The following is a 25113-nucleotide window of genomic DNA, read 5'->3' as shown; positions in this document are numbered from 1 at the left end:
TATACTAACTTATACTTCTTGTTCTATGAATGTTTTCTATGGCATGGGGTAACCATAGTAACGTGTGGGTGCGACCCATCAACTTCCCAAATGTGGAATCCTCTTCAGCGCACGGGCCAGCCGTCCATGGGGGGAAGTAGAGATGTGGTCCAATCATATAGATGCGGGGGGGTGGAGCGGCGAACACCACATCAAAACTACAGCTTCAGCAATAAAATTACTTATAAATTAATCTAATGTAGTTTTCTTTCCAAAATTGGCATACTTCATATCCTATACTTATGTTATATTTTGCAACTTAAAGCTAACGTTTTACTCTAGAATCAGCTGAGTTCTTTCAATCAACACCTACCCCCCTAACATTCAACCAACACCTACCCCATGCATGTCACCCCCCACTTTTCCATTTGGTGAGGATTTCAACCATCACCTAGTAGGTGTTTGTAGTTGCCAGTATGTTAGGGGCTGTTGATGGGTCGGGATACTGCAGCTGCGCAAGACTGGCCTAGTTCGTACGTATACCCATTATACTAGAGATGGCCTTGACGATGCTACTACGGGTCGACGGTGGGATATGGCGGTGGCGTGTCCGTAGGTGGGTGGCTAACTCGTCACTAACCACAGCAAACTGACATGTTTTACAAATAGCGAGTGCATACTCTTCATAAAAGATAAACGGCTCCATTACTAGCGTAATTACGATAGTCTTGGGCCGTGGTGGTTGTGGGCTACTACCGAGATAAGTGGTGTTAGTCTTACATATTGGTGGATTGATGTTGACTGTGGTTGAGTTAAGATGCTGTTGGACGGGCAACTATCTTAACCACAGCATTAAACTGGACATGGGCGCTATCTCCTCATTCGGTAGCTGCAGCGCATTCCTTATCTCGTTTAACTATACTAAACTGCTTACCACAAAGGAAACGCTAGGTAGAAATACTATGATTGGCTGCTGCCTCAGTGAGCATAGCAAGGTTATGTGATGATAGCTCTAGCGTTGATTGGTGCACTGATGCACGAGCCATCTTCACCCCATCAAATCGGCAAACACGAATCTATACAAATAGAGATAAATATTGGGTTATGAATAAAGATAAGATAAGTTCTGAACTCGCCTGATTGCCAGCTTTCGATGCATATCTATATCGTCTATTTTAGCTAAGGAAACCTCTACCAACTCTACCCCTATAATCTCTATCAACTCTACACCCTAGTATTCACGCCCCATAATTATTTTCTATGGCGTTTTCTATGAACTCTACTACAGTTCGTCGTGTCCTAGAGGTTAGGCTGTCGACGCAAACAATGACTGTCAGGGGTAACATAATGGATTACTGAAATCTGCTCCTCCCTCGACGTGCACTCCCCGCGCTGTATATCTATCTGAGCTGCTCCTTTGTTGCTTGGACTCCTTACTACCTCTAACTAGCCCTTACCCGGGAGGGCTCTGACACTTCCACTCTATATAAAAACACTACTTCTACTTAATCCTCTTCGCCATCAACCTGTCAGCCAGCATCCCAATAGCACGGCATTTTGTGTCTGGGTTTTACCTGGACCTTTCTTCCCGAGCCCTTGCATCTCGCACTGACTCTACTTTAGATACATCTCCATGTCATCGACTTCATTCATACTTTGTTTACTTCGCTTTCCATGTCCCTTTATTATATTATGCATATTCGTAACTGAATACATACCGGATGAAAACTAGATCCTACTAAAGCCCTATTTATATCATCTTCTCCGTTAAGGGCCCGCTAGAGGGAGGTAGTAATCGTAGGGTTAGCTATCTTTACTACGTAGTAGCAGAGATAATAGCAACCATATTGTCTAGGTAGGCCGCCCGCTCGCATATGACGAGATGGTCCGTACTTACATACCCTATCTTTCAACGACCATCAAAAAACCGACCGAAAAGCAGACTAGCTTCAAAGCGACCGTACTTACATATAAACGTATTACTGTTGACATCAATCGGCTCGTAGTTGATCCTTTGACAAGCTTACCTGTTTTGAACTCACCGCGACACGTGTAGCGCCCAGACCGCTAATCGTCGGCAGACGTTGATCCCAATCGTCGCAACCCCCATGACCTGCTAGCGCCGAAATTTCTCCCATACAAATTTAATCGTCGGCAGGCTGTCGACGTAAACAATGATTGTTAGGCGTAGGAAGACGCTGACCCTAAGCGGTAGGCAGCACCTTATTGATCAAAGGAGTAATAATAACGAAACTCTGTTATAGATAATTAGAATTATTACTATGTTCTATAGCTAACTAATCTGAGCGGCAGAGGAAGGTTCCTCGATGTAGTTCTTTACCTGGCCTCACCCGTGGATAATACTAGTACAACGATCTACCCAAATCTTGTCCTAGCTATAGAAGACTATGCTGATGAAGTCGTCCGGCCGTTTTATAGCGGCGCGTAGCTCTCGAAAAATATCGAGGAGTTCATCTCGTAGACGGAGCTATAAGTCCGTATTTCGCGGGCTGTCCCGTTAGCTCTAAGACGTTACCCAGCCTAGTTCTCGGAGTATACGGTTACTATAACCCTTCTACTCTAGCGCCGTATTAATATTTAATACCGGATCAAAGGATTATTATTACGTACCGATTTTCTTCGTCATTTCGGCAATATCATACGCCGTGCCGCTCGCGCTCTTTGCCCACGGGAAGGACGCTAGGTAAAAAAACTATATTATATACATAACTATAACAAGACAAGCTGCCCGGGCTCTTCCGCTTCGGGGCCGCGCTGAAGGTCCGGGCGCCGGGCGCGACCTCGGGCGTCTCGGATAAGGAGCAGACGGTCAGGACAATCATGAGCATCAAATGCAGAACGTATCGTCGATGTTATTGCGAGGCAGTTCATAGCGAGCTGTAGTGGTCGAGCACCTTGGCGTCTCCCTTGTTAAAAAGATGGATTTCGCCTGACTAAAGCCGGATAGTACGAGTCCGGGAATGTTAGTAAAGGGTACCGGACAGCCGAAGTCAATACGTAGATGGCGCTCCCGACGCTCGGCCCGGTCTCTCAATATCTTCTCGTACTTGATCTTTACCTCCTACGCCGCCCGCTATAGCGATCCGGGTGCGCTAATCGGGGCCGAGGTAGCGCCGGCCTTGCCCCGAGCCGTATAATACTTCTTAAGGTAAGCCGGCCGCGGACCGGACCCGGTACCTATTCGATACCGGCAACGAGAAAATAGCCCGTAAAGACGGCCTCCTACATCGCTATATTAACGTTACTACCCGGGGACGCGCAACCGTTAGCGATAGCGAAATATAGCGTCGACGGCCATATTATATTCTTAGCCGCGAACGAATCTCTACCGGCGTCGCCGCCAACGACCCGTAACAGCTCCAAGGTGAAGTCCTGCCGCGCGCTCGCCGCCGGGCCTCAGGCCGCGACAGAGCCGCTGGAGAGCCTTCCAGGTGAATGCGTCACCGGCTACGTCCCAGTCCGCCAGGGCCTGCTCGCACGCCGCAACGGACTCCATCAGAATAGGTACGCCCGTATCGCCGGTTCTGCCGGCGCCGCCCTCGTAAAGGCGGCGCCTAAGCTACTACACCATAAAGACCTTAGTTTACGGCACCAACAGCTCGCGGACGAGCTCCTCGGCAAAGCAGCGACGGCCGTCTTACTCGTGAACGCGGCGTTGCCCAGCTGCGCGAACCAGACGGCGCTCTCGCGGGACGACGCCACCCGGGCGCCGTAATGGTGGCGCAGCTCCCGCACGTGGAGCAGCACGGGCCGGCCCGTCTTGGCGCAGTAGGACCACCGCGCCATGTTAATGACGGCCCCGCCCGACCCCGACCCGCCGAGGTCCACGACGGCCGGGTCGAGGAAGGGCCAGCCACTGGCCCAGAGGCTGGCGAAGGTGCCGAGCGGCCGCAGGACCGATCCGACGAGGTGCCGCGGGTGGCCCGAGAACATATACCCGCCCAGCCGGTCTATGACGGCGACCGCCTCGGACCGCGCCAGGTCGAGCCCCTGCTCGCCGCCGAGGACGAACTAGCGGTGCATCTCGTCGAGGCCCAGCTTAAAAAGCCGTACATAGGCGCACATGATCCGCGGGAAGACCTCGAGCGGCATCGACCGGAAGATGTGCACGAAGGACTCCTGCTCGACTAGGAAGAAGCGTATTATTTAGAAGATAGGGCGTATCACGGTCTTAAACGTCCGCTCTCCCGCCGTTATACATCGGATATCTAACGAGACTACCTGCTCGAGTCGGAATGCTACCTCCTCGGCCTCGATAGCAACGTCTATTTGCCGCCGCTCCCTCGCGAACGGCTTGGCCTTGTCGGGTCCGCGGAGAATACGTAGTAACCGCTCGCGCTTCTCCCGCACCGCCGCCGTGGCCCCGGTATCCGACGCCGGCACGGTCATGGCCGCCGTTGCGTACCCCTTGGTGGCCAGCAGGTCGTAGGGGCTGTGGCGGACGCTGCGCTTGATGTTGGAGTACCCCTGGAAGTAGCCGAAGGAGAGGACGTCCGCGCCCTCGTCCCGGTCGCTCATGTTGCCCTTTATGGCGGCGAAGAGCGAGTTGAGGAATAAGGGCGGGCAGTAGGAGGATACGTTGCCGTATACCGGGTGGAAGGCCTGCGGATAGAAGGTGAAGTCCTGCGCGCTCGCGAACTCCCTCCCGAGCATGTTCCTGTCGGCTAATAGGCACCGCGTCTCCGATAAGTCCGTATCGCCGCCCGTCGCCCTGTCGTTATTAATGCAGATGGCGAGCGCGTACGAGACGGCCGTGATGTTCTGCAGATGGAACCGGGTCTCGAGCTCGGAGACCAGCTTTCTCAGGCCGTTGCACTCGCGCAGAATCCGCTCATAGCGGGCGTCCTCGAAGCCGTCTGCGCGCCGGCCTCTTGCCGCTCCGCGTCTCGCCCGCGCGGTCGGCCGACCCCGTACGGACAACTCTTCCAGGCGGAGCGTCTCTCTACCGACATCGTCGTCCCGCTCCCCTTCCTCCTTATCCCCCCCTTCCGCCTTATCTTCATCGTCGCCCGTCTCCTTTATAAAGTAGTGCCTCTTACGCGGCAGGTCGTAAAGCTCGTCGCTTACCTCGATCTCGATATTAGTATTATAGTCGTAAGTATAGAAGGCCGGCTCGTACTTCGCCCAGAACGACTCGTTACCGCCGCGGCGCGCCGACTAGGCCGCCTAGTCCGCTATAAACGCTTCTTAGAACGCATCCACCGCGTAGAGCTAATCTGTTGGGTTTCCCGACCGCCAGGCCGCTACGAGCGCTCGATGCCCTCGCCTAGTAGCGCGGCTAATTAGAAGATGTCGGTAATATATGATGCTAGCTCGTACGCCAGCGGCACCGGCATGCCGCTCCGTTCGCCGGCCTGCTCCCGGCGCCTTCCCGCGTCGGCGGCCGATGACGGTAGCTCTAATACCTCCCCCGTTACCGGGTATATAATGATGAACCAGATCTTGCGCGTGGCCGCCTGCGCGATTCTAAACGTCCGGCCTATTATGTCGAAGGGGATCCCTCTAACGTACTTCGCGCCGTACGGCGCCGACCACCGCTAGAAGGATACGGTAATATTATCGAAGATAGGACCATCGGGCCTTGAGATCGGTCGGCCCGGTCTGCCGACCATGCTAAAGAAATCGAGGTAGAAGGACGGGTAGAAGCGGTCCGACGGCTTCGCCTGGGTGCCCCCCGCGCGGGCCGACCCGAAGTCGACGGTGTGCTTCTCTTGTATCATCTTGAGCGCGTCCGCGGGCTCAAAGTCCTTTATAAGGGCTCTCTCGATGAATCGGGCGGCTAGCTACGTCGGTTAGCCCCCCGTTCTGCTTACTCGTCGGGTCTTGCTTATTCACCGTAGAGGCGGTAGTGACCCGTAGAGTGATCAACCGCCCACCTCTATGATATGCCACCGGGGGCTTTTTCACTTTCATCCTCGAGCGACTGGAGAAAAGCCCCCGGGGGCTTCTTCACTTTCATCCTTAAGCGACTAGAGAAAAGCTCCCGGGGGCTTTTTTACCTACCTCGATCCCCCTCCTTTACTTACTACCTTCCTCCCTCTACCCTAACCCGAATCTAAATCCTTACTATACCCTCCCCCCCCCCTCCCCCTTACCTGACCTTTAGCCTAGCCTTAACCCGACCCGGCCGGTGCCGTAGGAGCCCGCTACCTAATATTTCTAACGTTTTTCCTGCTGTTCCGGTCGGTCTGGCTACTCTGGGGTAGTCGTTCTATTATAAAAGCCGTATCTACTACTCTAGCGATCCTCCTCTATTAAAGTCTTATTAGCTCGATTATAGGTAAGGACCTTAGTACAGTCGAAACCAGCCCTCCTAGCGGTCCGGGTACGAGAAGTTATACTGCCAAACTCCTTAAGGCGTGTTCTACTCAATCCATTTCTACTAATTAACTCTTTAATTGACGTTTTCCTTATGAGATGGGAGACGCACGTTTTTATATTACCCCTACTGTCCTTTGTATTTGCTATCCTCTACTTTGGGATCTATTTGTCTTTATTAACCCTGGACCTGCTTGCCTTTTTCCCTACCCTTTCCTTCCCCCTACTGCCCCTCTGGGTTGTAGAGATGGCGGGGGACCTATTTCGGGCTCTCTTGTCTGCTGTTGGAGTAGGGCCGCAAGGAGCGGTGGCCGAAGGGGAAGTGGCGTGTGACGGTGCCATGAATTCTGAAGTCGTCCGGAATGGTGAATGCTTCCTGGGCGGCCTGGGCCTGTCCTTCAGCCGGTGCAGATGCTTCCTTGGCGGCGGCCTTTGCAGCAGCCTCGTAGGTCCAGAACTCGCACTCGGGGTCCTTGTAGGCGGTAGTGGTGAGGATGAGGAGCCGGCCTGTCTGATGGTTGTCAGCGTCCGTCTGCCTCGGGTGTAGGTTGGATGTCTTACTCTGGGGTCCTCGCGCGGCTGGCTGAGGCACCAGTCGTTCAGCAGCAGCTGCTTACCTTCGCCCATCTTGATTAGATTGGCTGTAGGGTAGTTGTTGTCATCGGGCTGGCGGCCGGTCTTGGGCAGCCACAGCCGAACCCTGGCGTTCTTATCCTTGACGTTGTCTTTATAGAACGTCGTATTACGGCGGAAAGCGCTTTGGAAGACAGTAATAAGGTCAGACTGGCTCTTGAAGACCCAAATGACGGGAGTGAAGCAGAGGAAGGGGTTAGATATGTCGATTATGCCCTCGGTGGCCTGGAACGGGTTGGTCCGGAGCCGGGTCTCGCGGTCGAGTATGTTGCTGTCCCAGTTGTTCAGTGTGGCGGCAATCTCCCGGGCGCGGTCGGCTGTGAAGTTCGTTAATTGGCTGTCGGGCGCGTCAAGGGTGATGGCTGGGATGACAAAGTCGTTGGAAGCCATGACTGCTGTAGTTATTTCTTGGACCTGGCTTGCTACGTGATTTGGTGCGGTGGTAGTGGTTGTTGTTGTTGTTGTTGTGATGGTTGAGGTGGTGAAGAGGTTTCCGAGGTTTCTGAGGTGTGGGTTAAATAGGTTTAATATTGGCTGGGTTCCTGCCTTCTTCTTTGGAAGTCGTAAAGGCAGGAGCAGATAAAGCGCCAGTGGGTAGGTAGGTGAATCTGCGCTTTTGCTCGTAGTGAATCACTTCTAGCTATTGACCTTTTCTATGAATACAATTGGATGAAAACAGCCAACTTGGAGAAAAAGACGCCGCTCATTAAGCAGAGAATCATACCATGAGCCCATAGTAGCAAAGAAAACGCCAGACGTACTTTGATGCCTTTGCCTGCTTGCCAGCCAAGCATCCCAGAGATCCCTTATGATCCCTTATGGCCCCAGGCGTCAATACGACCCTTCTCGCCATATACCACGTTGGACAGAGGAGTCTCATGATGGTCTATAATGAAGCCGTCTACTTTCGCTATTGAGGGTTACCTATTATGCTTAACTTGAATGCTATAGATGACTGGCTTGAGGTAGTACTATATGGCGAAGTGGCTGGCGAGCTGGTATCCGCCTTTAGGCTTGATAATGGGCTCATTAGGATGGGCGTAGCCGTCGAGCTTATGTTTGCTAAGATGGACAAGCTTTATGCCCATCCGCTCGGCCGCACGTCTAACCCTTGCTTAGGAATAAACAACCTGTAGCAATGCCTATTGTCCAGCTTAACGGCCCGGTCCTCAGGGTCGATCACTTCGTCATACGTAACAAGGGCTTGAGCTTCGCCTTCGCTCTGGAGAGAGTCATTAACCCCAGTACTGGCGCCGAGAAGACCCTTACGGAATACGTCGCCATCTTTATAAGCTATGCCGTCGACGCGCCAATGGCGGCTACCTCCCACGAGGATGGCCCGTCCTACTTCGGCTACGTTGTCCTCTATCGCGGCGTCCAGGATATGACGATGACGAGTTGGACGGCATGGACGACTGAGCGGGCCGTGGGTCTTGCTTTCGGCAGTAAGCGCATACATTGAATGGCAGCACTGAGTGCCTACTTTGAGTGGAGGCTGGGTTGGGCGCCTCTAGAGCACGCGTTGGTACTGCCATCATTATTGGGCGTTTATTAGGTAGCTGACAAAATACAAATCAGCTATAGTAGTGGATTTTCTTTCTCGATCTCCAGGACCGGGTTTCTAACTACAAGCCGTCTTTATTTCGTAATGGCCGGTCCGCTCTGTATGAAGTATTATTGTACCTGTGCTACTCTAGAACCTCTCTACCTCCCTACTTGATAATACTTGCACAACGCTCCACCCAGATTCTATCCCGGCTAAAAAGACTATATAGATAAAGTCTCCTCGACGCCGGAGAGCAGACTTAGCTTTTAAAGCGTCCTTAGTAGCTCCTCCCGGGGTTGCAGCTGCAGGTCTGTGTTTCGTAGACTATCGCGGTTGCTCTTCGATATGACCTATTATAGCTCCTATAGCATCCGGTTGCTGTATCCTTTGTGCTCCTTATGCTGCACGGTTGACAAGGCTCCCACACCGCTCTACCCAAATGTCGTCCTGACTATGGAATATTATGCTAATGAAGTCCTCGGGTCGCTTGATGGCTAACTGCAAGCCCCGCAGCGTTTCGAGAAGCTCCTCCTGCGACCGTAATTGCAGGTCCGTGTTTCGCGGGCTGTCGCGCTTGCTCTTCGAGGTGACCTAACCGACCGCCTGCAGCATCCGGTTGCTGTAGCCCTTATGCTCTTGTAGCCTATTATTAGTATTGCGTTTGTTAGATGAATAGCTCCTACTGTGACCTACCGATCTTCTTTGTTATCTCCCTTACGTATAGGCTGTCCCTCCGGAATTCTTTGCCCACGGGAATAACCTGGGGTAGAGGAACATATTATCTGCGTGACTATGACGAGCGCGAGCTGCCCGGGGTCTTTCCTTTTTGCTGCTATGCTAAACTCCCGCGACCTTTACGCTACTTCTAGCGTTTCCGACGATGAGTATACCGTGAGCGTAATTATTAGTATGAGGCAGTAGAGGGGGTCGTCGATGTTCTCGGCCAGGCAGTTCATCGTAAGTTAGTAGTGGTCTAGTACCTTAATGTCGCCTTTCCCGGAGAAGATCGTCTTAGTTTGGTTGAACCCTGACTGAACGATGCTGGGGATATCTATAAAAGGGAAGGTGTAGCCGAAATCGATCCTTCCTTGCGCTTAACGGAGAGCCCGGTCTTTTATTGCCTTCTATGCTTGATCTGCGCCTCCTGTGCCGCGCGCCGTAGCGACCCGGCCGGCCCGGTTAGCGCCGGCCGTGTGCCTTCCCAGCCGCATAAACGGACGACTATCCTTAACGTTAGCCGGCCCCGCACGGCATCGGGGACCCACTCTATCCCGGCCGTAAGTATACGGCCCCCTAACACGGCGACCCACTCCTCATACCCGAGCCCGACGGCCATAGCGGCTTGCAGCTGGTCTGGCCATGTCGCCTTGGACGGCGCCACTGCCTCTCTCCCCTTCTCACTTGCGACAACGCGTACCAGCTCGGCGGCGAAGTCGTGCCGGGTGCGCGTCCTGGACAGTGTTATCGCCACGCGGGCGCCGCCTGGCATGAGACCTCTAACGAGCTGCTGCAGCGCTTTGCAGGTAAACGCGTCGGACGACGTCTCCCACGCGGTGACGGCGCGGCTGCACGCCTCGACCTGCTCGGTTGTGACGGGCTGGCCGTCGTCGGCCTCGGCCCCCTCCCGCAGTCTGCGGGATCCACAGCTCGCGCAGCAGCTCCGCCGTGAAGTCGGCCACGGCAGACCGGCTGCCGAGGGCGCTCTCGCCCAGCTGGTCAAACCAGATGGCCGCCTCTCGGCTAGATGCCACGCGGACGCCGTAGTGGTGCTGCAGCTCGCGCACGTGGAGCAGCACGAGCCTCCTCGTCTCCGCCGAGCGCGGCCACCGGCCCACGTAGATAACGGTCCTGCCCGACCCCGACGAGCCGAGGTCCAGTACGGCCGGGTCGATATACGGCTACGCCCCCGTACGGAGGCTATCTATGGTGCCCAGCGGCCGTAGCACCGTCTTCGGCAGGTGCCGCTCGTTTCCCGTGAAGAGGTACCCGCCGAGCCGGTCAAGCACGGCAACGGCCTCGGAGGAAGCCAGGTCGAGCCCGCGCTCGCCCTCCCGCACGTAACGCCGCTCCATTTCGTCAAGCGCTAGCTCGAAGAGGCGGCAGTAGGCAGACACGATGCGGGGAAAGACCTCGAGGGGTATAGACCGGAATATATGCACGTACGACTCGTGCTCTAGGAGGAAGAAGCGGATAAGCTGGAAGATGGGGCGGATAACGGCCTCAAACGTGCGCTCGGCGCTGACCATATGCCCTACGTTGAGCGATACGACCTGCTCTATCCGGTATACGACCTCCTCGTTATCGACGGCGACGTTCATCTAGTTACGCTCTCGTACGAACGGCTTGGACTACTCCGGGTTCTCTTACGTGGCGTGCCCGCGGATAATACGTAGTAGCCGCTCTCGCTTATCTCTGTATGCGTCGTAGCCGAGGTTAGGCCGTCGGCGCCGTAAGCGCCCCCGTTACGAAACCCTTAGTAGTAGGAGATCGTTCGGGCTATGGCGCACGCTCCTCTTGGTATTAGAGTAGCCCTGGAAATATCCGAACGATAGTACGTCGGCGCCTTCGTTCCGGTCGCTTATATTACCCTTATAGCGGTATATAGCCAATCGAGGAATGCCGGCGAGCGGTTAGAGGAGAAGTTCTATATGCGGGGTAGAAGGCCTGCGGGTAGAAGGTATAGTCGCTATTACTAAGGGAACTGCGGCCTAGCATATTCCGGTCCGTAAGGAGATAGCGCGTCTAGGAATCGCCCGACTCGCTATAGAGGTAGACGGTAAGGGCGTACGAGAGGGCGGTGATGTTCTCCGGCCTAAAGCGGGCGCCGAGCTCCGTGATCAGCTTCTGCAGCCCCTCGCTCTCCCCGATCATCTGCCGGTATTGGGGGCCGTTGGCAGAGCCGCTAGGGCTGCCGCCTCCTTCTGCGGCAAGGCCATCCGGCCCCTCGTTGATGAAGAGACTGTCAAGGCTGCGCCGGGCGTCGTCCTCCACTTCGTCTTCGTCGTTGGACCCCCGGTCCTCCTCGCTGTCCTCGTCCAGGTAGACGTGTCTCTCGCGCGGAAGGTTATATATGCTTTTGCCGACCTCGATCTCAATGTTGGCGCCATAGTCGTACGCGTGGAAGGCCGGCTCGTGCCGCCGCCAGTAGGACTCCGCGGGGTGGCTGCCGGCCCAGGTTGTCCAGCCGTCTATAAAGAGCTCTTGGAACGCCGTCCAGCGGGTAGAGCTTATGCGCTGGCTGTGCCTGCCCCCGGGTCGCCAGCACGGCTCAACCCCTTCACCCAGCAGCTCGGGCGACTGGAAGACGCCCGTGATATAGGCTGCTAGCTGCCGCGCCAGCCCGCCGGCCATCCCGCTCCGTTCCCCGGCCAGCTCCCTCTCGCGCTGGCCCCCCGCCGCCGTCGCCGCCGAGGCGGCGGGATCGGCCGTCTCGCCCCCGACCGGATGCATGACGATGAACCAGATCTCTCTGGTGGCGGCCTGGGCGATCCTGAACGTGCGTCCGGTGATGTCGAACGGGATCCCGCCGATGTGCTTCGCGCCGTAAGGAGCCCCGTACTTCTGGAAAGAGACGGTTATATTATCGAATATCGGGCTGTCGCGCCTCGTGATCGGGCGCCCTGGCTTGCCGACGATGCTGAGGAAGTCGAGGAAGAACAGCGGGAAGAAGGCGTCCGTTGGCCTGGCCTGCGCCCCGCCCGCCGAGCGGGATCCGTAATCGATCGTATGCTTCTCCTGGAGAATCTTGAGGGCGTCGGCCGGCTCGAAGTCGCTGCCGAGCACCTTGTTGATGAAGCGCTGCGCTGAAGACGTCGTAAACAGCGTTAGCTCTGTTGGCCCGGGTTCACGCGTAGGAGACATACCTCGGAACTTGTGGTGGCCTGAAGAGTGGTCTACCGCCCATCTCTGGCGGTTGTCTTGCTGTTGAGGCGGGTCCTGGTCGTTGGCAAATAGTTCGTCGCGGCCGAGGGTCATGGGCTGGTTGGCGTCAGACGGCTCGTCCTCATACAGGTCGTCAGGGTAGTCGTCTTCCTCATGTGCGGTAGACATCGTAGCAATAGCATGAATGTGATCTGGCTTGGTATGCGGTTAGCAGTATTGGGGGACTAGTTATAACGCGATAGTATAGCAAACCACTTCTTATATATATCGTATAAGCTAGAGAGAATATCAATAAACGTCGGGTTTACATAGCCTCTCGTCTACAGCCAACAGACTACATAGTAGTGCCTCTCTACCCTCCCAGCTGTAATATATGCCCAGGAAGGGAGAGAGGCCTGGCTCCTCTCCCGTTCACCATAACATCCTATAGACCAGTCTCATACACACAGAGGCGGCAGCACCAAATCCCTCCTGTTGCCAGACGACGTCTGACAGTGGCTTGGGGCCCGGATCGATCCGTGCCGCATCTGATATAGAGGACCTGCGGTTATGCCCCTGGGTGCAGAGCTGTCGCCGATATGAGATAGCGGGCCGCCTCCTCGCAGGTCCTATTTCTTACCGATCTTTCTTTTCCTTATATAGATATAGATAATATACCTGGCTTCACGTTGGATCGAATGCTACGCTGGGTTTTTACTGAGACCATATAGGCTCGAATTAGTGGCCTGGGCGGCTGTACCCCTGGCGGGATACATAGCTCTACAGGTCTTCGCCTGGGTCTTCCCTTACAGCACTATAAAGGCAAAACACTAGTGGTTGGGCGGAGATAAGATGCTAGTCGGTTTGTGTGGTGGTGATAACCCGGCAGATGTGATGTGACGCGCAGGGCTCTTCTTTTGCGCCGTATCGGACGATCGGTTATTGATTACGTGGGGCGGCCCCCTGTTCTTACATCTACACATCCCGGACTTGCTGCAGGCCAGTCTTGCCCACCCTTTATCGAAGCTGTTGAGCGGTGCCTACTCCTATATTCGTCCCGGTATGGGCCTGAAAACCTGATATCATATTCCTACCGCATCTTGGCCCCTCGGCGCCTTCCTGGGTCTGTTGGCATTCCGGCTCTGGTGCCCAGCTTCCAGTGGGGGAGGTGCTTCCTGGCGCCACCCTCGCCATTACCACTGCGGCCACCCATGTCGACCGTCGGCTCTGGCGACCCTTGGGCTTCTGAGGGCGGCGAGCCTCTCTCTGATGGGGAGGCGGTTGATGGCGACGAGGCCACGTCGTCCCACCCGAACCGGTGACGGCCACGTATGCCCACCGGGGGTTCCGGTAGTTTCGGTTCGGCTTAGCTACTAATACTACCCTCTACGGGTTCGGTATCGCCGGCGTTAGAATCCGCGATGGTGCCTCCCGGGCCAGGGGGTAGTAACTTGGCGGTGCGGCTGCTTAGCATTGATGCGTCGTTAGGGAGGCCTACGATAGCGCCTCGATCTTATGTAGAGGTCTGAACGTATAGCGGCGTTATGTAGCCCGGGGCGGTCGGCGGCTAGCCGGAACACATCTACACAAAACGTCCGCACTAGCGCTAAGACCTGTTTCTGATGCCCTCTCTGGCGCGTTGCGTGGGCGGTCTACCACTCCGGGCGGAGTGTGTGGCCGTCTACGTCGGTGTCACGCCTCACAAGGCGCAGAAGGCGGGCCCAGGAGTCGAGGGTAAACCGGTCGGCATAGGCCGGACTGTTAACGAGTACACATTGTCGTTGATAAGCGTCTTGGCCTCCTCCGTTGCGGTAAACTCGTTAATGTGATCCTGGACAAAGTTGAGGACGCGCTGCTACAGTTATTGCGCCGCCGCTACCGAGGCGGTGTAGCCCTTAACGCCGCGAGACCGGCCGATCTTGCCGAGCGCGTCTAGCAGGTGCTCTCGTAATAATAGCTTATTCTGGGTCTTGGGGTTTACTTCGTTAACGGCGACGGCGCTATCCTGGTCGATCCAGGCGATAGTATGCTGGAGGATACGGACCGCCGTTTATACGTCGGCCTTCTTAGTATAGAGGAAGCGCCGTAGGTCGGGGAAGGCGAGCTCGGGAGCGGCCGTAATAGCCTCGCATACGGCGCTATATCTGACGTCGTCCAGGAATGCGAGCAGGCCTTCGTCCCGCCGGGCGCGACGGCCGCCCTCGTCCTTGAAGAAGAAGGATTCCACTGCGTCCCGTGGTCGGCCGACCCCTCCGAGACCTGCTGCCATCCGGTGCTAGTCGGCCTGCCCGGGTTCGCCGCACCCGTCGAGCGGTAGGGCCTCGATGGTGCGGAGCACCGTATCCAGTATCGAAAACCAGTAATTGTCGACCCGGAGCCGGGCTATCTATTCGAACGTCGAGATGCTGAAGGTCTCGAGGCCCAGCCTTGTGCGGCACTATCTCGTCGTCATGTCCCGCTATCCTTGGTGGTTCTATAATGTGACTAGCCTTCGTATTAGGAAACCCTTCTTGCTACCCAGCCGTAGCGCCTCTATGAGCTTAAGATTACCGTTGATACGCCCGCGCCGGAGCGGCCCTTCGGCGTCGCGGCCGATCGATACTAGCTGCGTCCAGATCTGGCCGTGGGTGTCGGCTTGGCTTGGGTCCCTCCGGTTGACTCGTAACTTGAGGTTGAGGTCGGATGGTAGGCGGTCTAGCTGCCGTTAGCCTTCCCGCCGCGCCCGCTTACCCGTGGGCGGTACCGGTTGGTTGCCTACCTTGGTCGTAGAGCTCGCACGTCCACCATAGGTCCGACGCCGACCCGCCCGTCTCCTTTATATACGCCCGGAGGGCCTCGATACGGTGCTGGCCTGCCATCACCTCGGGCGTACTGCTGTTCACCGCGGCCTAGCCGAGAAAGTCGTCCTCGCCGCCCTGGTCGCTCCTTAGCTGCGCGCTTTGTATACGGCGGACCTCCTCGGCGCCGTAAAGTACGAGGATATGGTGTTCTGGGGCGCGGCGTTCTAGACCGCTCCTCTTAAAGACCTCCTTTAGGTCGCGAGCATGCCCTGCCTCGAGCGGGCGGTTCTTGCCGACGCTCTACCTTGTCCCGAGCGTATCGACTAGCATCTTGGCCACGGCGAGCAGGTAGGGCCTGGCGCGCTCCCGGACTGATTCGCTCTCGCTAAGGAAGGCATCCTCTTTCGTCTGGCGTTTTCGGTTGGGCGCCGCCTCGGCAGCGTCCCTTGCCCTTCTCTTCCGCTTCTTCTCTGTTGTTGTCGTCTGTGGCATTGTGGTGGTGATGGTTGGTTTCCTCTGGGGTTCTGATGAGGTGGGTGTGGGTTGGCCTAGGCTTTCATTATATACGACCATGTCAAAGGGTCTGGGACCGGGCAGGTGCTGGTAGGGGTCTCTGCCTGCTGATTGGTCGCCTTGGGCTACCGACGTATGGGGCGCGATGCCTCCGGGTGGGACGCTGCCGGGTGGGTCGCCGCCGGGTCCGCTCCGCCGCTGGCTTCCTATAGCCGGCTTTGAGGGCAGGCTTTGAGGGCAGGCTTTGAGGGCAGGCTTTGAGAGCAAGCGCTGGCCCTATCTAGTATTGAACACCCTAGGGTTGTGGATAGGATTCACCTTCATCGTGTGAGCTTGCATGTTAGGAGGAGCTATAATATAGCCATTCACCTTATCTTGGTCTGGCTAGAGCCCGTCTCGGCACTTCTACCTGTCCTTAACACCTCCATCCAGTCGATTACCTAGATCAAACAGATAAAGCGCTTATCTAGTAGGGAAAGACCCATCTAGTCAGCTTCAGGCTACACTAGTTTACAATTATACAACATACTATATTTCACCGTAGTGTAAATTAAGTCAAACCCTCCACTTCCTGGCACCCCCCTGTTTCTGGCACCCACAAAAACGCGAAAATCCACCACAACCCAATGCCCACCCCCAACCTCCTTTTATCACAACATTTTCAATTCGCGTCCAAATGGGCTCATCTTTTGCACATACCTTCTTCTATATCTAATGCCTCAATATACCGAAGATCAGCTTCGTCAGGCTCTCGAGGACATCTCAAACGGCAAGAGTCAAAAGAGAGCCTCATTGGAGTATGGGATACCACGATCAACCCTCCAACTACGTCTCCAAGGTGGTCAGACTAGGAAAGTGGCTTTTGCTGACTGGCAGAGGCTGTCTCCTGACCAGGAGAGTAAGCTGGCACAATGGGTTCGCATTCAGGCTTCGCTGGGCCTCGCACCAACGCACCAACAGGTGAAGGAATTCGCAGAGCGAGTTCTGGCTGCTGCTGGGGATACCAAACCACTGGGAAAAGGCTGGATCTATGCCTTTGTGAGAAGGAACCCTATCATTAAGGTTCAGAGAAGTCGTTCTATCGATTCTAGACGCGTTAATTGGGCATCTACTGAGGTCATTAGGAACTGGTTTAAGTTCCTCGCTATCCCTGAGATCAAGGACATCAAACCAGCCAACAGATATAATATGGATGAGACTGGCATCCTCGAGGGTCAGGGAGCTAATGGGTTAGTGCTGGGTATGGCTGAGACGACGTCTGTTCGCAAGAAACAACCTGGGTCGAGGGCATGGGTCTCTATCATTGAGTGTATCTCAGCCTTGGGTAGGGCACTTCGTCCTCTTATCATTTTCAAGGGGAAGACAGTCCAACAGCAGTGGTTTCCATTACATCTCGTTCCATACGATGGGTGGGAGTTCACAGCAACAGATAATGGCTGGACTACAGACTTAACTGCCATTGAATGGTTAGAGAAGGTGTTCATCCCACAGACTATGCCTGAGGCTGAGGGGGAGGCTCGACTGCTGATTGTGGATGGGCATGGGAGTCATACGACGACAGACTTCATGTGGAATTGCTATATTAACAATATACATTTACTGTTCTTACCACCACACTCCTCTCATGTCCTCCAGCCTCTTGACCAGTCTGTCTTCAGCCCTGTTAAGTCAGCCTATCGGAAGGAGCTCGGTTACTTGTCTCAATGGAACGACTCTACCATTATAGGTAAAAGGAACTTCCTGGACTGTTACCAGAAGGCTCGACTTGCTGGTCTATCAGTCTCGAACATCAGAAGTGGTTGGAAGTGGACTGGTCTACACCCTGTGGCGATGGTTAAGCCCCTGATGAACCCTATGGTACTACCTGAGCCTCCTGCTAAGCCCACCACACCCAAACCAACTAGTCAGGGCAGAAAGCGATGCCATAATGGTCAACAAACTACCCCTGTTGAGCCATGGGATTCTGCCTCCTCTGCAGTGGTCTGGTCGACACCCAGGAAGCTGGCAGAGCTCAGCGGTCAACTGCACTTATACACCCAACTCGACAATGATACCAGCACTCAACGGCTGCTATTCAGGAAGGTGAAAAAAGGCTTCACAGAGCAGGCCTGGCAACTGGCAGCTGCCCAGCAGCAACTAGCTCACCTGAGGGCTCAAGTTACCAACGCTGCAGTGAGGAAGAGGAAGACTGTTCAAATCGATCCCAACACGAAGTTCGCGAACATCAGGGATATCCATCGGGCTCAAATCGAAGCGGGTGAAAAGGAGGTTATCACGGCTGAATCCAGCGACTCTGAATGCCCTAGTGAGGCTGGCAGCTGTATTGTAGTGGGTGTGGTTGAGGATCAATAGTTAATAGTAATGAGGAGGTCGGGTTGTGATCCCATCGTTTTTGTGGTGCCAGAAACAGGGGGGTGCCAGGAAGTGGGGGGTTTGACTTACTGCCTCCCAGGCCTAGCTCGTCAACAGTCCTTTTATATGCGCGCATATGCTAGCTGTAGTTGAATTGCTAAAGGTTAGGAAAGCTCTAGTATGTTGTTGCAAGCAATTCGTTGTGGGAGAAAAAGCTTTGCCTAACATTATTTCATCTTCACTTTGCTCTTACTTTTATATTCTAATATACACTTTTATCCATCATATAGCCGTACTTTATTATATTAATATAAGAACCTAATAACTACTAAAACAACATTCTGTGAATCATTTTCTACCTACGTATCTACTCTTACTCTAGTGTGGTGGTGTGCCTGCTGCGATATGCCTCCTTTGACGCTGCTCTCTTTGATTGCTGGCTGGGTGTAGTTGAAGTATCATACGCGGAAGCGGAATTACTAATCCCTATATCTGCCGGCGAGCTGCGCTGTAGTCTCCCTCGCTCTATTAGTAGCCCTACGTACGCCCCTGCTCTGCCTCCCTATGTTGATAACCACTCTCCCCTTACCACTATATACCTAACTTCTTATCCCCCCTCTTCCGTCATCTATCTACCTTACTTTAAGTAGTATTCTTATGCGTCGCAATAGCTCCTTTAACTTTTTTTTTTTATGCTTATTTTTATTGGTGTCGGTTTGCCTGCTACTGGTAAGGAGAATATAACGTATCTTATGGCTATACGGTGTATCCTTTCTAAACGCGTTAGGCAAGGTATTGCTTTTTGCGATGCTATACCTGTTTAGTTTAACGCGTTTTAGCTACCTATTCGGTCTATTAATAGCTTATTGTCGACCGTATTGTTCTGGTCGCGTCCTTCTTCCTCTTCTTCTTCTTCTTCTTATCTTCCTTTATAGGTTCTTTTTACTCTTCTCTATCCTCCGTTCGCGCTCGTCCGTTACGCCTACTGCTGCTCTAGGTACAACTCCTCTTTATCCTTCTTTATTTATATTGATGTAAAGGCTTCTTTTCTTGAATCTCTACATATACCGCGTTCAGGTAATTATCTATTAACGTCCTCTTTTTATTTCAACGATGTGTTTTAGCTTAAGTCCTCAGTATGAGGTTTTTACCTTAGGGAGCTTTCCGTGGGCTGGACGCACGCGCGCGTAGCAAACAGACTCCTCATAATAAGGTAACTATGCATATCTCTGTTCTGCCCCTGGGGGCATATCTTCTTTTGCCCCTGGGGGCATATCTCTGTTTTGTCCTAGGGGCAGATGGAAACACCTAAAGGCTTTTATACCTAGGTAACGTCAAGATAATATAGTCACTGGTTTCATCATTCCGTAGTGTAATAGTAGGTACTTAATATAGAACTACCGTAGATACCATATTCCTACTATTAAATCTAATGTTACGAGCTGGATAAGGCAACTAACTGTGGCACAGAGCAAAAGCTTCGATAATGATGACTCCGCATCATTTTCCCTTGTTCTGCATTATATAGCTACGCGCCCACAGTGACAAGTTGCGGCGGGCATAACATCTAACTACCTACTTATATAACTACCTAACCCTCTTCTTGTTTGTCGTACTACCTACGTCCCTAAGCCTCTCCTCCCTCCTTCCCAACCTTCCCCCCAAAAGCCTGGCCCTAACCCGACGGGGCCGGGGCCGTGGGCGGCCGCTACGGCCGCTACTACTCTCCGCCTTGAGCGTTAACATCTGCGCCCTTATCGAGAAGCATCTGGACGATGTTGTCATCGCCTCTAAATGATGCAGCCTGAAGAGCGTTGCCATATCTGCCGCCTTGAGCGTTGACATCTGCGCCCTTGTTGAGAAGCATCTGGACGATCTTGTCATCGCCTTCACATGATGCAGCTTGAAGAGCGTTGCCATACTCGCCGCCTTGTGCGTTGACATCTGCGCCCTTGTTGAGAAGCATCTGGACGATCTTGTCGTGGCCTCTAAATGATGCAGCCTGAAGAGCGTTGCCATAGTAGCCGCCTTCTGCGTTGACATCTGCGCCCTTATCGAGAAGCATCTGGACGCTGTTCTGGCGACCCTCTAAAGACCCCCAAATGAGTGGTGTGTAGCCCGCTGTGGCCTTTGAGTTCAACGCAGCGTCGTCTGAGGCAAGTAGTCTCCGTAACACTTCGTCATGGCCATTTAATGCAGCCAGATGTACACTGTTGAGGCCACTCCTCGCTTGGTATCGATAGTTTGTTTGCCAAAAGATTGAGACCCATGTTTCGAATCGCTGGTTTCGCATGTCATACAGCCGCAAGATCTGCTTTTGCAAGCTCTCCTTTGGATTATTTGCTCCTCGTAAGTGTGATGGCCAGTGTATTGTAGAATATTCCAAAAAGGGGTATTGTGCTGTATTGTTGTCTGGCTTATGTGTATCAGCACGGAACCGATCCTCTTGAGTATCCCCAATTGACAAATATTGAACACAAATTTGCGTCATTATCGTGTCTGAATCTGGTCTGTAGAGGGAGTGTTTCCAACAGCTATCTGCTGAAGAGGCGGGAATATCCTGTGCAACTAGAAATTCCTTGGCTGTCTGGTGTATTAGATAGATGCGGTCGTCGTTGATAAACACAAAAAGCCCGCAAAGCTGCCGTATATGTAGCTTGAGATTGTTGGAGTTAAGGTCGAGGTCCTTATGTGCCTGAACAACTGGTGAATCTGGGGCCAACTGGAAAGCCACAGCCATTTCCAACAGTGTGAGCGGTCGGCGGGCGGCAACAACGATGTGAAGAAGAGTCTGCGCCTCTCCTCGTTGATTGGAGTTAAGGCGGCCTAATATATTCTCGTACGCATCTTCCACCTTGGTCGGGAGAGTGTTAATCGTCTTTATGAACGCATGTTTTGGCCACCCTGGGCTATGATAAATCTCATCCATTACAAGGTGAAGCCAGAGATATGTTCGATGCGGAACTGCGAAGAGCTTTTCTTGCAACACGTCTTGGACTTCCTGACTTATTCCGAGTTTATGCCCGGCTGTGGCTACCTCGTGTCGAATGACGAGGTTGATTTCCTCGCTAATATCAGCATTACTCTCTTCTCCAGCCAGACGAATCGTTTGAGGCTCAGGAATGTTACGAAACTCAGTTTCGATGTCCTGATATGGTCGACTAGTCACAAGGAACTTGATTTGAAACTTCCCCGTCGATATCGTTGGTTGGTTGTGGAAGTCTGTTAGAAACCGAATGAGTTTTTGTCGGTCATCAACGCAGCACTCGTCCAAAGCGTCCAGAACACAAGTAACACTGACTGCTTGATCGTCCTTGCCAGCCGCTATGAAGGTACGCCACAGCTCATCCACTTCAGTCTGCAGTTTCTCTCCGTTCTTTTCAAAGGCCGCCATAGCTTGGCGGATAAGGAGTGGTTGATAATAGAAAAGCTGATGAAGAATAGCACATAAGGCTGTCGCGAGGCTGTTTTGGTCGTCGTTGTCCTTAAAGAAGAAGTAGCACACTGTATGCTCGTTCGATTGATTTATCTCCTCGTCAATAAGGGATTTGGCCAACACAGACTTTCCACAGCCTGGGTCAGCCGAAATCCAAAGGAGGTCATCCTGACGGCTCTGCTGCCATTTCTTGTATCGTGGATGCTCTAACACCCATTTGCATGTGCCCGGAACTCGGTCAGGGTTGATATTCTTGAACTTCTCATATGCGCTCGTTTTGAATGTTTGATGGCAATCAACCTGTTTTTGGCTCTCATATCTGATCTCCTGCTTCTGCGTCTGTGCCGAGATGGCCGTATTTGTGTTAGAAACAAGCTTATGAAGGTGAGGATCTGCATGAGGCATTAGTACCTAAATATTCCTTAAAAGAAAGTTCAACTAGGGAGATAAACTCAAACAATGAACTTTGCATATAGAAGGACAAAATAATTAGAATATTTAGGCTAGGAATTATCTACTTACCAGACACCAACTGCGGTATAAGCTTCTCCTGCAGGACCCTATTTGGCGGTATGACTGAAAGGAGCTCCTTTGTAAATGCGGCCGCTGTTATAGCTGCGTATTCTTGCCACTGGTTGTTCTTATGAGAGTCCGCGTAGTCGCAAATACCACGGATGACTAGGCATGGGAAATCTTGTAGTCCTGCAGCCTCCATCTCGAAGCAGAGCACCCCAAGGTCTTTGCTTAACTTGTCGCGTGTCTTTCCATGCTTAATTACCTGATTGCCTGAGGCAATATTACCGTAATGAATGACTGGATTCGTGTCGTCTCTGTCCTCCCGCTGAATCTTCTGCTTAGGATCACACTCATCACAAGTAGAGTCTGAATCGACGTGGTCATACTCCACTTGGAAAAGGTAATCGTGGAGAGCGCCCTGATGACTGAACTTCTTCTTCATGATCTTTGGGCTTTTGCTAATAAGCTCAGATATAAAGTGGGGGATTCTGCTGTCTTCGATCAGGTGATCGGCCTGGAGACGACCCAGGGCGGCTAACAGGACCTGGGGTGGTGCGTTGAGCGATCCTGTGCGTTGGAACTCTCCCTCCTGTACTGTCTTCCCCCGATCGTACTGGATAACACCTCCACTTGTTTCAGCGGGTTGGCTAACCACGATATCGCCCAGCCGGATATCATGTCTTCGCGACGGTACACCACCGCCGATTCCAACCATCAAGCCGAACCGGATTGACTTGAAGGTCCGCAGCAAGTCCTTCGCGACCGTGGCAGCTGGTGTTGTTCCATAGATGCCTGCAGGCAGGCAGGCGATAACGACGTTGTGGCCTTGGACCTGACCCAAGACGTAGCTGTTATGGTCGGCTGGATCCTGCCAGGGCAAGTTCGGATGAAGCTGATCGAGCATCCCTTTCGCGGCAGCCATTTCCAGCGGGAGGGCACACACCCAGCCCACAGTATAGTCCTCTGCGACAGGAGCATCTCCCCCCGGCCGATCAACACCAGTCTTTCTCTTTTTTCCGGGTTGGAAGTCATCGGCATCAGAGTCTGACAACGCCATTAGAAAGGACTGGTAAGGACTGGCATCCCAGACTCCGAGGGAGCTTACCAGGTGCTGAGGTACGGCCATGCTTGAGCGAGCCGCTCTTACTTTCTGCGGTGCTCTTATCGTTGTCATTACCTGACTCTTTGGTATTCGGATCGTACATCTTTCGTCGGTGGGCTGCTGGCGATCGTATCTTCGGGTTGAGTTTTGGTAGGTCGATTATATAGTAGGCGTAAAATACTAGAATTCTGGCTCCGCTGGGCTTAAACAGATTACAGAGGTACTGATTCCGCAGCTTTACGAGGGGAAGTCCTGCTTCTTAAACGTAAAGTGCTAGGTCAGCCTCACGTTAATTGTATATTACCGATAAACTGCTGCAGTCCAGGGCCCGACCCCTCATTATTTCCGCTCCGACCTATCATTTGCTGAAGGACAACTTCTTAACATGCGGGGATGCCTGAGATGAATCTGCCAAGGCCAAATGCACAGGCTGCAGCGCTTGCCAGTCAATTCTGCCTTGTGCAGGCTAAGGACTCACAAGAATCCGCCTGGGCGTCAACGTCGAGGCTTATCGCGGGCCTCGGAAATAACAAATAGAAGGTTATTTACACAGGGTGCACTGGCATAAGCAGGATTGGTACCACTTGCCCGGAAGTGCACTTTGCTGTTCTCAATATAAAGTAATCATTCGTTGGTGGGAATGAAGCTACCTTACACGACTTCTGATTACAAGCCGGAACTGGCCAATCCCGCTGTTGTAAGTGTAATCCGGCAGCCATCTCTGACTTCGCGTTGTACATACACCACAAAGAGTACGAAGAGGACACTAAATTCACACATAGCTGTACTGTGTGAGGCTATTCTGAGTACTTACGTAGTTCTGTCACATCTGATATGTATGCCATATGGATCTGTGTATCTATTGTCTGGGAAACTCTGGATACTTCCGAATTATCTTATCGTCAGCTGGGGTTACTCCACCTACTCCCCTTCGCGCTACTAGACCTAAAATGGCGACCTCGTTATCCTTTAAGAAGCTAATAAGGAACATACTTTACGTTTGCTAGGTATCTTCTTATATAAACAGGTAGGTAATATAATCGAACTTATTATCTCCCGCTGGATTTCGGATCTCCCCGGCTCTGACGACTACACTATTGCTAGCTATTGTTCTCCCCGTAAATAGTATCGAACGCCGGATAACTATATAATAACGCTATTGGCCTCCTACCCTCGTCCCTTTGCTTTGAACGACGACGCGGCTGAGAAGCCTTATACGCTATCCCCGAGTAAAGAACGTCGAGTATATAACGATACTGGCGATACCCCTCGAGTACCTGTCCGACCTTCCGATTTCGCTATGCAATCCCCTAGCACCGCGAGCACCTCGTCATTTGATGTAGTGTCCGGTCTAAGACATTCCCGCGATAATGCCTCTCTGACGAAGTAGCTCGGTCACCTCGATATCTAAAACCTACCAAGCCTATTCTTCTGCGACTTTGCCTACCGGGAAAGAGCGAGCAGGATCCTTCCCAGCTTGTAAGAAACCCGACGGTAACTTGCGCTTTTTCACGGGATCAAGGGATCACTCCAACACCCATCGCGTACGTCGCGTTCTTTTCCTCAGATCATTAGCCAAACCAATTCGGATATTGGCACGTTCCGAGTTATTCTCGCGATCCAATACCTAGCGTGGTGATGTGCGGAGTATATTGGCTATGGTTCCGGGCGAATATACTTAACTAGGGGACGACGGCACTCTTGAAGATTCGTCTTGCTGAGTGCCATATATTACTTAAATACTTCTTGAAAAGATGTTACGGATTATTGGAAAATGCCCAGGAGATGACCCGGCTTGAGCATAGTGTCGTTGACCTTGCGTATATCGCTCGCAAAATGCCTCGTATTCTTATTCGTGGTTCGTAGGTACAGTGTTGTTGTTGTTGTTGTATTTTAACGCCGTAGCGGCAAGGGCGCAGCCGCCCTTGCGGCAGACCTCCCGAAGGATATATGGCGTGGAGGGCCGTAGGCCTATAGCTATCACTAGATACAGTCCAGCTCGTCCTCCAAATCGTGCCCAAAGGCAACTATGTGTTTAACCTGTCTCTGGGTGCCG

At 53.1% G+C, this 25113-nt stretch overlaps 3 protein-coding genes across 3 annotated transcripts; all 3 read right to left on the bottom strand.

The window, feature by feature from the left end:
• Positions 1–6225: 6225 nt before the first annotated feature.
• Positions 6226–7341, bottom strand: BDP81DRAFT_492306 (uncharacterized protein; the record flags this gene model as incomplete). The annotated part of the gene is made up of 2 exons (XM_060595329.1): positions 6226–6825; positions 6936–7341. The coding sequence occupies 2 exons, from the start codon at positions 7339–7341 to the stop codon at positions 6578–6580; spliced, it is 654 nt and encodes a 217-aa protein (XP_060444012.1). The 3' UTR covers positions 6226–6577.
• Positions 7342–8520: 1179 nt separating this feature from the next.
• On the bottom strand, positions 8521–9968 carry BDP81DRAFT_431493 (uncharacterized protein). The gene is made up of 6 exons (XM_060590683.1): positions 9817–9968; position 9763; positions 9478–9590; positions 9356–9435; positions 9191–9319; positions 8521–9074 (listed from the first exon to the last, which is right to left on the bottom strand). Exons 1-6 carry the CDS (start codon positions 9856–9858, stop codon positions 8894–8896), a joined length of 546 nt encoding a protein of 181 aa, XP_060444011.1. The 5' UTR covers positions 9859–9968; the 3' UTR covers positions 8521–8893.
• A 9755-nt stretch (positions 9969–19723) lies between these two features.
• Positions 19724–23012, bottom strand: BDP81DRAFT_322606 (ankyrin repeat protein; the record flags this gene model as incomplete). The annotated part of the gene is made up of 2 exons (XM_060584714.1): positions 19724–21831; positions 21962–23012. The coding sequence occupies 2 exons, from the start codon at positions 23010–23012 to the stop codon at positions 19724–19726; spliced, it is 3159 nt and encodes a 1052-aa protein (XP_060444010.1).
• Positions 23013–25113: the final 2101 nt, after the last annotated feature.

This window comes from Colletotrichum phormii, assembly GCF_030913505.1.
Source record: "Colletotrichum phormii strain CBS 102054 chromosome Unknown BDP81scaffold_13, whole genome shotgun sequence".
Classification (NCBI taxonomy): Eukaryota; Fungi; Ascomycota; class Sordariomycetes; order Glomerellales; family Glomerellaceae; genus Colletotrichum; species Colletotrichum phormii.
This window is presented reverse-complemented; position numbering and strand designations above follow the sequence as displayed.